Here is a 13,218-nt window from a genome sequence, read left to right as displayed (position 1 = left end):
ATCTTTCACTAAGACATTAATTTTAAAAAAATCTGTTGAAGAAGGAAGTATTAAATCACCATGCCAACACCAACTAGGAAATAGTGCAATAAATATCCACACCTGCTAAAAGAAAATTATGTGCAATTTTATAAAGAGATGCACTCTTAAGACCATTTCATTAACTCCAAATATTGTTTCATGCAGTCATGGCTCTTAGGCTAGAAATATTGCCAACCTAAGTGCCTTGAATAGTCACAGAGAAACTGCGAAGGTTTATTTTCAACTTTTTCAAATTTGAAGTTTTCTAGTTATGAAATATACGCCTAATATGCTCCTTCTCTGTCCATAGCATTTAATGTTCAGCTGATCTTTATGGTCTAAAGTAAGCTTTTCTTTTAACTGTTCCTCAGTAGCTATGGTATCTTGTTACATTTTAATAGGAACATGAAATATGCTTTGTCAAGCAATCATTAGTCTCCTTAAACAAGATATGGTACCTTACCTCCAACAATCAGTGTGGATCCATTTCCAAAAATCAGGTAGCTAGTGTATATAAATGCACAGTAGTAAACGCCAGTCTCATTCTTTTGGATATTGTTGATTTCCAGTGTCGAGCTGTGTCTCTCATGTTTGCAAGCAAATTTACTTACATTTAGATTATCCAAACAGTACTTAATGCATATGGGTTTCTCTCCTTCTCTTCTCAAATACCAAAACATGTCGTCTCCTTCCATTTTTTCTTTGGAAGAACAGTGGATCTCTGCACTGCCATTAACTTCAACAAACTGGATCTGCTGAGTCTGGTACAGAAATAACTGTACTCCTAGCACTGGAGAAATAAAATATTTTTAGTCAGTTTCCATCAAGTCTCCAACTGCCATAGATAAACTGGCTAGTTCAGGAACAGCATATACTTAGTCTGATAATATTTATGCTCTGCTAAATAAACTTGCTATAACTACGTACAACTAAATGGAAATGCAATTTATATCCAGCAGAAGTTTCCAAACATATCAGATATTCAACACTGATGTCCCACTGAAGAGGCTGTTTTCCCAATTCCAAAGCTTAATGCGGATGTTTTACCTAAAGAAGATAAAACCAGGTACTTGGCAAAGATCATTTTTGTAAAAAAAAAAAAAGGAAAAGAAAATCCTGACTCACTAGCCCAAAGGCTGATCTCTAATGCACTGCTGCAGTGACTGGGTACAGTGTCTTGGTCATTTCCGGTGAGGAATGCCTCTGAGGAGATGTGCTGTGGTGATAGATACTAGAGGGGTGGGTTAAAGAATCTACAGAAGGTACAGAATTTCTCTGCATTCAAGATTAGTCCATAATTATCCCATATTTCTTGGTGGTACAATGCTGGCCTGTAACAATCATTTGGAGTCTTGTCTTGGAAGACTTTAATTGCATTTTAAATCATCAAACTGAAGCTCTGGTATGTGTGAGAAATGAGACAATGAAGGATACAATTTTCAAAAGTGCCCAAGTCCCTTTTTCAAGAGACTTAGGGCCAGATTTTCAGAAGTATTTGGGTGCTTATAGATGCAGAGAGGCACCTAGTGGGATTTTCAAACTCGGCTAACAGGGTTGGGAGCCTCAATCCTACTGAAGTGAAGGGCCTCATCTTGGAGCTAGCAATGAACTGGCTAAAAATGAACTGAACGGGGCTGGTTCGAAAGCTGCGTCTGGCTGCATAAAGCGGGGAGAAAGAAGTAAAGTGCATCTGTCAGTGTCCTTTCTGAAACAGCTGATAATAGAGGGCAACCTGGGGTAGTGATCAGAGCGACTGGCTCAAAAAAGAACAGATTCTCTAGGTGACTTGGCCACATCTCCTTAGACCACACCCCACTTCTGAGGCTGTACTGAATGGCTGCAGCTCCCCTGGATCCATCTGTCACAAACTCCTTCCAGGCAGCTCTCTAAAGCTGGGGACCATCGTCCTTCCTTCCTTCCCTTCGACCCTCTCCTGCCTTCCTCCCCCACATGGTTGGGGAGTGACCTGGGCTAAATCCTGCAGTCCCTGACTGAAGCAATGTTAAGTGGAAGCAGGAGTTTGGCTTGACGAAGGATGACTGGACTGGCCAAAATTCTGTCTGATTTCTAGCCCAAGGGCATTACTCACAGTTACACAGCTTCTCCTTTGCACCAATGTAAGGAGGAGTTTAGAGGAGCGTAAATTACACTGACACCCACTTCCAGGCCCCTGTGTGTTACCATGGTGGAAAGGGGCTTAGTGCCTATGAGAATCAGGTCCCCAGGCTCGCTGTTAAGGTGCTGAATGTTGTCAGAGGTAGTACAGATAAGACCAATAGAAACCATAACGCTATTCAAGCACAATGTCTCCCCAGCCCGGTTCTTGTAAGTACAACCCTCCGAATTACACTGATTGACAATGGCACAAAGCCCTATTTACTGCCATAAGGATCCCAGTGACAATGTGTCATAATGTGCCGTGCTTTAAGGAACTGAAGGCAGGAGCTGATCCTAAAAGCAGCTGAGCACCCACCACTCCTCTGGACTTTGCTCAGTGTTGCGGGTGCCCAGCATGTCACAGGAAGTGCCTCAGCAGAGTCAGCACCATGCAGGATTGGGCCCTTATGCTGTGTATGGAAATCTCTTCATCCACTGTGGGGTGGAGCGGGGCAGCTGTTTGACAGCCCCACAGCCCTGCGCAGTGGCTTAGGGCAGGAAGTGAAAAGGAGCAATGTAGCCAACTCCAGCTACAGAAGCAATTTTACACTCATGTAATTACCAGGGCTGGGGCAGAAAATGGATTTCCCACACAAATTTTCAAGATATTGAAAAATTTTCCTGTGTCAAACTGAGACGAAAAGTCAAAATCTCAAACATTTTCTTGAACCAAAAATCATTTTCTAGCCAACCAACCCTTGAAATTACCCAAATGGGAAGGTGGCCAGGTCACTAGAGCCAGCTGCTCTCATCTTTCAGAAAGATTCATGGGATTGCCAGGGAGTTCAAGTCACCATTCAGTCCAGCCCTCAGGTTTAAGTTTCAACTGAAATACGGACCCCTTTGCAGCCCCATTGACTTCAGTACTCCGGGTAACATGGGACCAGATTCAGGCCCTTATTCATTCATTTTTATTTGCATTCACAGAAACGTCAGGCTGGAAGGGACCTCGAAAAGTCATCAAGTCCAGCCCCCAGTGCTGAGGCGGGACCAAGTAAACCTGGATCATCCCCAACAGGTGTTTGTCCAGCCTGTTCTTAAAAACCTCCAGTGATGGGGATTTCAAAGCCTCCCTTGGAAGTCTGTTCCAGAGCTGAACTCCCTTGAGAGTTAGAAAGATTTTCCTAACATTTAACCTAAATCTCCCTTGCTACAGATTAAGCCCATAACTTCTTGTCCTGCCTTTAGCAGACATGGAGAACAATTGATCACCATCCTCTTTGAAACAGCCCTTACCATATGTGAAGAGCTTTGTGTGTAACAAGGGGTGTGTAACACATTGGTTGTATCATCCTTCAAAAGAAACAGATACGAAATGGGCTAGAAAGGGCCAGATTCTGCTCTCAGAGATACTGGTGTAAAACTGGAGTAACTCCACTGACTGCAACAGAGCTCCTCCAGATTTACACTACTGGAAAACAGAGCAGAATCTGGCCCAAAAGATTTAAGAGGTCACCTTTTCTTATTACACAATGAGCTGAACTTGATGCATTGAACAGGTAAAAAAGGCAACGTAAACATCACCACCGTCTCTTTTTAATGAGAGACAGTTTGAATGACAGCTTGAACAGCATCTTGTGATGCAAACAGGCAGCGTGTGCAGGTTCAGGCACCAGGAGAGTGCCAGTCACCGATAACGTGTGGTTATTGTTAGGTGGCGCAGAGGGGCTGGTGCAGAGGGGCTGTGGATCTTGCTCATGAGGGGGAAGCAGCAGCCTGCAAAGGCAGCACTGGGGTAGCAGCTCCAGCCCTGGCCTGGGGAGAGATTCTCATCCCTCCCAGCTCCTCCCGCATCCATCCTTCCCCTTCACAATCCCATTGCACGTCCATGTAGTGTTACTGCAAAGGGAGCATGTGCCCACTGGGGAAGGAGATTAGGGAAGCTGGGAGCTCTGATGTATGCTGAGACTGCACATCCCCTCTGCAGGCTCCTGCCCTCCGGTCTCACTCTATGCAGGTAAGCTGGAGCCGTTCAGCTGTGTCCAGGTCCCACTGCACGTGGGGGAGGATGATGATGACAATTATTGTGTTACCATAACACCCAGGAGCCCCAGTTATGGACCAGGCCTCGTTGTGCTAGGCGCTGCACAAACATAGAACAAAGAGACAGTCCCTGCCCCAAAGAGCTTCATATCTAATACACAAGTGACGTGTAAAGTCATCTACACCACGATGCCTTTACATCCCAAGAGGAGATTTCCCACCTGATGAGGCTGGACTCTGTGGGGGGTCTTCTGACTTTTTATTTCTAAACAGAGAAGGGGAGAAAATAAGTAAAAAAGGTGACTGAGACAGACAGAGCCTTCTTCCAGCTGCTACTTCCAATCAGCAGAGAACCAGACATCAGTTACTGCTTGCAGATTCCCCTGGACTAGACAGTTCAGGGTTTTATGCTTTTCCCTCTGGCCGATCGCTGCATCGTGCTCCTGTCACGATTCCGCAAATCAAAATCCAGATGAGTGTATAAGATTCCATCCTGTTTGGTGACAATTAGTAAAATTAGCCCCCTCCTTGTGAAATGAAGAGATACAAGTTGAGACAGCACTGAACATCCAACTGAGTTTAGCCTGATGAAATATTCCCTCTCATCTCTTATTCTCCTGCTTGTCCTATTAACTGTGAGTGTTATCAGAATGGAAACCAGCGCTGGATTCTGAATTTAAGAACTCAGCTACTGACAATATTTTGTCAGATCCAAACCCCATGTCAATGGACAGTCAGTGAGCTTTGGATCAGGCCCCTAGCACCTTTCACAGGAAAATCTTCATGTGCTTTACAAATATAATTTTTCACAGCTCTTTATCTTTTAAGTGGCAAAAATGTTCCCAGCTCCACAGAAACCCTGTAACGGGCAAGGTCAGAACCAATGAAACATCAAACTTCCCTTTGTACAGTAAGTTTTGTTATCCACTTTTTACATACGGGGAAACAGTCACAGAGCAGTAAGTGCTTTACCTGCTATCCCATAGTTAATTAGCAGCAAAGCTAACAATAAGACTCTTTGGTCTTCTTCTGCTACTCCAAGAGCTAAACCTCACTTTCACCTTCTCCTTCCAGAATGATCAGTTTAAGTGCCAAATATATGAATACATGAAGTTGAAGGCAGACACATTGATTTAGACACAGATAGTTTGCAAAGAGCCGTACCTGGTGCTCCTCGGAAGCTGGGGGTGCTGAGATCCTGGGCTTGAGTCCTGGAACAAACAAAAACAACAGTAAAAGTTCCTCTTCCACGGTCACTCCCCCAGCTGCAGTTCATTGACTAATGGTGCATCCGAGCTGTAGGTGTGCAGGGCACCACCACGCATGGCACGTGGATAGAGGCTCATCAGAAAGGCTAGTGCTCTTTGTGAACTATAGACAAGGTGCCTGGGCCAGGGGCAGTAGAAGCCTTTCTACATCGCTCCCTTTGTCACGGAGAACAAAGCCGTTCTCCCGACACAGGAAATTCAAGTTTCAGAAAACAAACATTCGGAGATCAGTGCCGGCAGTTGTGACATTTGGAGCATGTTTATGTGTTGGATGGGACAGTTGCAGTCCCCAGTAGCAAGCAGGGGAGTAGGATTTCTCCCTAAGGGAGATGGTCTGAGCTGGGCTGGGCTGTGTTTATTACCTAGCATGGAAGGGCAGAGGGTCCAGATGAGGCTCAGAGACACCACCAGCAGCAGCAGACCAGCTCCAGCCGCAAGGGGCACAATGTAAAGTGAGCACTCGCTGGCAGGGGCTGTGGAGGAAGCAAAAAAAACCAGACATAAGTAGCTGACTCAAGTAAAAAGGGTCAGGTTGCCCAGCGGGGGCCAATTGGGGGCTCCCAGAAAAATGGGCTCCCCATGCCCTGACAGGAGCACCGGGCAGGTGGGTGGGGCGGGGCAAGTCCCCGTGCCCCAACCCTCCTCCCAATCAGTAGCACCAGGCTGGGTGGGACAGACTGTGGGTGGAATTGGGTGGGCTGCAGTGGAAGAGGAAGAACGGGGGGTGGGGCTGTGGCCGGGGTCACAGGCAGATGGGGCAGGACTGCAGGCAGAAGAGATGGGGAGGGGCCCCCCCACTTGCTCTGGCCCAGGGCCCCATGAAATCTTAATCTGCCTCTGGTACTGATGCCACCACATCCAGCTCTTCTCTCCTGAGCCCCATTTCACCACGGGCCTTAACCCCCGAGGAGTGAGGATACAGGAGCCTTCAGCACCTTTCACCCTCTGTTGTGCCCATTTCATTAGGCTGATGATTTCTCCTGTAATCAGAATCTTCTCTGCACCTTTTGCCACCTACAAAATCCTCCCTGTAGGTCTCTCCTCACCTCATCGCCTCTCCACATCTCACCAGGAAACAGCTCTCTGCACCTGCAAGTGCCTCTGTTCCCTTCTCCCTCTGACACTGGTCCTCATTTAACTCTGTAGGGTGCTTTGCAGGTACAGTTGGCATGACAGTTTCTATTGGATATCACTGTCTGCGAGCAGTGCAATTCCCCTTTCCTCCTTTCCCAAAGTTCTCTGCAGATCTGCCTGCTCCTACACATTATCCAGCATTTCACAACTTTCTCTAATTGCAAATTACATTAAAGTAGCTCGGACCACAGGCACTTTGAATGTCTAATTACCTTCATAATCATCATAGCGCCTCGGAATCCCAGTCATGGACCAGGACCTCACTGGATTATCTATCTGACTCCTCTCTACTCCCAGAAGCTAATATAAAGTCACTCACCTTCAATATACCGGGCAATTTTCTTAAAGCTCTTGCCAGAAGAGTTGAATTTAACATCACAGGTGAAATTCTTCCCACTGGTCCAGGTGTCCATGGGGACGCTGATGTGATTTATGAACACGAAGGAGCCATCCTTTGCTTTCAGCGAACGCATCAGACCCTGTTCCTGCAGATCCCCAGAAAAACTCCAGGAAATTTGGACTGGGTTGGAAACTCCATGGACCACGCAAGCCAGATCAGCCGTCCCGGGGGAGAGGAGGCCGTGGGGAGATGGAGCCAGAGTCAGCACCCAACTGCTGCTGGTGTAACTGTCTGAGCAGGAGAAAGCACAGAGCTCAGTGTGAGGCTCAGCTGAGCTGCAGTTTGATTCAGGGGGTTAAACGTACAAGATGAAAGTAGCTCAAAGGAAAAATACGTTGTATAAATAAGAAAATACGAAGAATCTGAAAAACCAAATCCCGCCCAAACTAAACAGATATTTGCACTTAGAAATTCTGTGCTATCTAAAAACTGATGCAGTCTAAGAACATTTCCTAATTTCAAGACGTTCTTTTATTTAAACATGACTCTTAGGTTACAAATATTCCTAGCATGTGCCCTGACCAGGAATACGTCAGAACATTTTCAAGAGATCATTTTCACTATTTTTCTAGTTTTAATTGCGCAAAATATAATTTTTTCTCTTCTTTCAGCAATTACTGTTTACTTGCTCTTTTTTGGTTCCAAACAGTCTGTCTTTTAACAATGGAATCTTTGATAAGCAGTCAAACCATCTTTTTATATTTTAACATGCACATGAAATATGTCAGCATTGTCATTCCATTTCTTTCCTAATCATCCAATTGTTTCCTTACCTCCTACAATCAGTGTGGATCCGTTGCCGAATGTCAAGAAGCTCATGTATGAATCGGTACAGTAATAAACCCCCGAGTCATTCCTTTGGGCATTGTAGATTACCAGGGTCAAGTTGTGTCCTTCCGATATGCAAGCAACTTTAGTTGCATTTTTAATATCTGAGCATCTCTTAATTAACATGGGGGCCTCACCTTCCCGTCTCCTGTACCACTCAGCTGTTATACCTCCTGCTACAAATTTTTCTTTGGAAGAGCACTGGATCTTCGCTGTATCATTAATGTTCACAAACAAGAACGGCTGAAGTTGGTGCAAAAATAACTGCACTCGTATCACTGTAGGAATAAAAGAGGGTGTGTTATTAGAGTCAATTTTCAGCAGGTCACGATCTGCCCAAAATAAACTGGATTGTTCAGAATTAAACCAAATGCAATCAGATTACATTGTGCAGAAGTAAATGGAAGAGCATCTAAACTGCAGCAGAACTGTCCTAAGCTACCAGATATCATGAAAGCCAATGTCCAATTGAAAACACTCCTTTCTCAATTACAAGCTTAACGGTATGACTAATGCAAAAGCTTTACCCAGGAAAGACAAAAGCAGATATTTGGAGAACAGCATGATTGTTACAAACAATATTCTGAAAGATGAAATTTCAAAGCACCCGTCTGGTACGCTGCTCAAGTGCAAAGGCTCCAACATCCTGGTCGGTTCTGCTGAGGAACGCCTCCCGGGGGAAGTGCCGTGGTGACAGATGCTTTTCACAGGGGCTTCTTGTCGGCTGTTGCTGCATTTGAATCAAACATGGATATATTATAATGATTCAGAATAATGAAATAACCACCAGGACATGGCACAATGTAGAATATGCAAGAAATAATAGCAGTGTGGTTACAGTGGCATGGGTGGTGGCTCAGGCTAGCCATGTGTGTCCAGAAGGTCGGGCACAATTGCATTTGAGAGGGTAACCCTAGTTGCCACCTGGGCCGCCGTGGCCAAACCGCAATCTTTCAGTGCACTACATTGAGCCGCTACCCTCCCAGCTGCAGTGTAAACGTCCCCTAAATGGGAGCTGGGCTCTTCTGGAAGTGTGGCCCCAGCCGCGGGTGATGAACAGCTGAGAAACGGGCTTCTCCCTGCTGCCTCAGTATTTTACCCATCGCTGTGCCTTATTGCTTGACAACGTGATACTGAACAGTAATTTGGGACCAGATTCTCAGCTGGTGTAAATCAGCATCGCTCCACTGAAGCTAATGAACTGATGCTGATTTACACTAGTTGGGGATCTGACCCTCGGAGGACTTGAAGTGAATCCTGAATGCTCACAGAGTGGATCACTTGAGAAATGAGACCAGGAAATCCCTGTGGCTGGATTTCCAGACTCCAGAACAACTCAAGCTTTGTCACCTTCCTCCAAACTGTGCAGTTCAGATCCTGCATTTTTGCCCACCCCAAACTCCCATTGATTTGGGTGAGATAGTGCTGGGTGCACCAGGAACACGGGATCTGGCCTTGTGAGCCCAGAGTCTGTGGGGCTCCAAGGGGCATCATGGGTGCATTGCAAACGCTTCATGCAGCAAGTTGTTCCACTCCTCATTTATAATCATAATAATTCCGATCTTATCATGAGTAGATCCAACGTGCTCTACAAAGGAGGTTAATATCATCATCCCCATTGTACAGATGGGGAAACAGAGAGGGCCATTGACTTGCCCAGAATCACCCCACAGCAGAGACAACTCTCCCGAGTCTCAGTCCAAAACTGCCTACTGGATAGAGCTAATTATTAACATTGCCTCGTTGATAATTAGCGACTGACATATTTTCTCAACATCTCTGGTTTGTGCCATGACATTTCATTTGTTTCACACTGCTGAAAGGTAAATTTCAGTTTTTGTGGTTAGTTCGACTGCTCTGCTTCATTTTTGCTCTAACCATCCACTGGCTACAGAGGAATTGGGGTGGGGGGGAGCAGTTTACACTTCCTTGGTAACCAAAAGCAGGGGGATAGAACTGAAAAGAAGAAATCCGCCCCAGCTCTTTGCTCAGTGAACAAACAAAACAAAAGTGTCAAAATAAGTGGGTAGAAACTGACCACAAAAGCAAGTGCAATTATCTGCGCAAACAGGTTTTGATCTTTTTTTAAACCATTGCTCCTTTGCAGCAAACACGGCTCTTTGTCCTGTAGTCTGTGGTTTTTTTAAGACCAGTTTCAATTTGCTTTCTTATAAAACAATGTAGAAATAAATATCAATCAAAACAATTAGACAGCTTTTTCTTTGTCTTGGATTTTAATAGACTTGCACTGGAGAAGATTAAATGCAAAATGAATGTATATCCGTTGTGTGTGACTGGGGGCAATAGTCTTTAGGATAAATTTTCAAACATGCCTAAATGACTTAGGCATCTAACTCCCACTGATTCTGAAAACACTGCTAGTTGCCTACCTGGATCTTTAAGCACCTAAATACCTTTGAAAATGTAGTTCTGAGAGCCCTAGATACTGCTGAAAAATAAATCAATGGTACTTAGTCTTCCAAGTACCTAAACCACTTTTGAAAATAAGACTTAGGCTCCTAAGTGATTTAGGTGCTTCCATCACAATTTGGCTAAATTTCTTTAACAATTACAGTTAAGGCTATGGTTTTATCGTGAAAATTTGTCATAAATACAGGAAAACAGCCATAAGAAAGAGAGGGAGCAGGGGAAAGATGGGGGGGTTGGAGAGCGAGACCACCCTACACTCACCCTGCAGTGGCACCTCCTGTCCCGGGGGGCTGGGTCCAGCTCCGAGCATTGCGACCTGGCCCATATGCTCACAGTGCCACTCAGGTTTGGTGCGTCCCCTGCTTTTTAGAAGAAAACTGAGGGGCAGATATGCCAAAGTTGAGTGAGGCTGAGACCATGTGGGCCAGCCAGGTCACAATGTCCACTGGTAGGAGCCTGGCCCAGCCTTGCTGGCCAGGAGCCGCCACTGCACGGGGTCATGGAGTTTCCTCAGATTTGTGGATCCCATGAATACCATGCCGAAATCATAGCCTGAATTACTAGCTGAGTTGATTGCCCTGATATACAGGACCTTTACACAGGGCATAATGACAATGTACCTGTACCATGCACATCTATGGCACTAGGCCCCCCCCAGTTCAGCAAAGCTCTTTTAATCTAGCTCTGTACTTATTTATCCTCACCACCCTGCTGCAGAGTAGGGAGGAATTGTCCCCATTTTACAGCTGGGGAGTGGAGGCCCAAAGAGACTTGGGGTAACATGTTCAAAAGCCCCAAGTGACTTGGGAGGCAAAGCCCCACTTTCAACAGGGACTAAAGCTCTTAAATCCTTTGAAAGTCACTGGGATGTAAGTGACCAGCCCTAGGTCACACACAGAGCCAGGGGCAGAGCAGGGATTTAAACGGAGGACCCCTGAATGCCTAGTTAGCACCTTGACAACTGTACCTTCCTTCCTCTCTTCAAGCATGTGCTGAAGTCCCAGTGAAATAGTTAGGCCAGGAGAGGTGTTTGGACCACATTCAACTTCCCCTGGAGCTAGGTCTCAATGAGACACAGGTCAGACTCTGGCCCCCACTTTGTTCCCTTTGTGGTGCTCCCGTGACACGGAGGGAGCAGGAACTGGCTGCATGTGCTGGGGGTGTAAAGACAGCAGAGCCAGCCCTTGCAGCCCAACAGCCCTTGGTATGTGGGGTGTGGCCGGAGCATGCTGCACTTGTATTACCCGCAGCTGGCAAATGGATCCTTGGGAGTCATTACTGCCTGGTGTAGTTTAGAGCAGCCTCCAGGCTGGGCCAGCTTATATATGGCTGGAAGATCAACCTGGGATAACAGGAGAGTGGGTTTAGCTGAGGATCTGGCCCTGATTTGCCGTAGGGTTTTACTGAGGCTAAGGTTTGAAAGGGCAATTTGGATGTTCAGTTAATGTGAATTTGGCAACCAAATCCCTTGATGGGGCTTTGCAGATCTCAGCCTTAATGTCCAAGTACAGCCGATCCACAGAGATGGTCATATTCCAGCCTGCGTGGGTTTTCTTAGCACATGTGCAATGTGCCTCAGGTGGCACGAGACCAGGATTCACCACCAAATTTGGTTCGTTGGTTGGTGAAAACTGTTTAGAGGGGATGGATTTGGAATCTCCTAGTGAGCATTTCACTTTTCTCCCTTGGTAAACAATTTTGCACATTACGCTAAGGAACATGCATTCTGCGTATATCATATATAAAAGTGTCCTAAAACACTTTTTGCCCCGAATTGTCCTACATGGTGTCACTTCACCACACTTTTATATTCTAGCCCCATCCATTGCTTTCCCAGTGGGCCCCATTCCCAGCCCTTTCCTTTATCTATAGTTATAACTAAACTCCCATACAAAGTTTTTGCTAATTTTCCCACTTCCATGGTGCCCAGTGAGCCTGTTTGCTGGTTTCTTCCATCCTTTGCTAAAATCTTTGCGAAACTTTGACCTCCATGTGATATGCCTCTTGGCGAATGTATGATATGGACATAACAAACAGAGATGTTAAATAAACCTGAAATACTCTTGCTAGAGGGTTGCAGCTTAACATGACTTTTATTCTTAGAAGCCTGAACGATAACACACAGTAACCAAAACCAGAGAGAGACAAAGCAGGCTGCTCTGTTAGGCAGAGAAGCAAACTCACCTCATCTTTTTCTAGGCTGGTTCTTTCCGGACTGAGATTTGCTAGGCCCCGATTGCGTGCTTCCCTACAGATAGGGAGCAGGACCAGGAAACCCCCTGAAATTTAAAGGGATAAATCACAATTTTCATACACCACTGTGATATTGATGCTAATCCCATCTGACCTTAATCACCCGTGAAACACAGAATTGCAGTCAGAAGAGGGTCTTGTTATGGACATCCAATCAGAACACAGCAGATTGCACTAGACGCGCACCATGCTGTTACCCAGTCTGAGCTTGAATTTCTTCTTTAATAGATTTTGGAGGCAAAGGAACATTCTTTCCCCGGTTTGCTCTGCTGGCTCTCAGAGTAAGATTTTGAACGGGGTTCTCAGTACGTCCTGGCCCTCCTTTTCTGTCATGCATGTTGCCCCACAGATCTACAAGAGGAAATAGAACATTTTCCTCTCCACGTGACAGAGTCTTTCATCAAGAGATCCATTATCTAGCAGGCGTCTGTCTGTCTCACAGCATCACCTATTCATTACTGGAGAAAGGCACAAGATGTCCCACCAGACAGTTGGGGTGATTCTAATCTACCTGCAAAGTAAGTATTTTAGCCTGATTTATTTCACGCTTGTTTTCTACCACTTTAAAAACAATTAACTTCTGCACAAGGATCTTCTGCAATTCCAAGAGATGCTAACATCAACTTGGGAGAGAGATATTCACATCTTTCAGTTCATCAACTGGAATCTTGAGAGGTGAGGAAATATTCTGTTTTAAAGCAATCAGAATACCAGGCACAAACCCCTTGAAAATAGTTTCTGGTT

The 13,218-nt window shown here is 45.5% G+C and overlaps 1 protein-coding gene across 1 annotated transcript; it reads right to left on the bottom strand.

The window, feature by feature from the left end:
* Positions 1-708: 708 nt before the first annotated feature.
* LOC141977427 (uncharacterized) lies at positions 709-7,794 on the bottom strand. The gene is made up of 6 exons (XM_074938902.1): positions 7,737-7,794; positions 6,883-7,194; positions 5,792-5,902; positions 5,326-5,372; positions 4,383-4,654; positions 709-811 (listed from the first exon to the last, which is right to left on the bottom strand). The coding sequence occupies exons 1-5, from the start codon at positions 7,780-7,782 to the stop codon at positions 4,559-4,561; spliced, it is 612 nt and encodes a 203-aa protein (XP_074795003.1). The 5' UTR covers positions 7,783-7,794; the 3' UTR covers positions 709-811; positions 4,383-4,558.
* Between the last annotated feature and the right edge of the window lie 5,424 nt (positions 7,795-13,218).

This window comes from Natator depressus, chromosome 24, assembly GCF_965152275.1.
Source record: "Natator depressus isolate rNatDep1 chromosome 24, rNatDep2.hap1, whole genome shotgun sequence".
Taxonomy (NCBI): domain Eukaryota; kingdom Metazoa; phylum Chordata; order Testudines; family Cheloniidae; genus Natator; species Natator depressus.
This window is presented reverse-complemented; position numbering and strand designations above follow the sequence as displayed.

Excerpts from the sequence above, each read along its gene's own strand:
- LOC141977427 (XM_074938902.1), bottom strand. The coding sequence starts at position 7,782 with ATGAGCTTCTTGACATTCGGCAACGGATCCACACTGATTGTAGGAG. Across the intron at positions 5,903-6,882 it reads AATTGCCCGGTATATTGAAG|CCCCTGCCAGCGAGTGCTCA; the intron begins GTGAGTGACTTT and ends CTTCCTCCACAG. Across the intron at positions 5,373-5,791 it reads CCTCTGCCCTTCCATGCTAG|GACTCAAGCCCAGGATCTCA; the intron begins GTAATAAACACA and ends TGTTTGTTCCAG.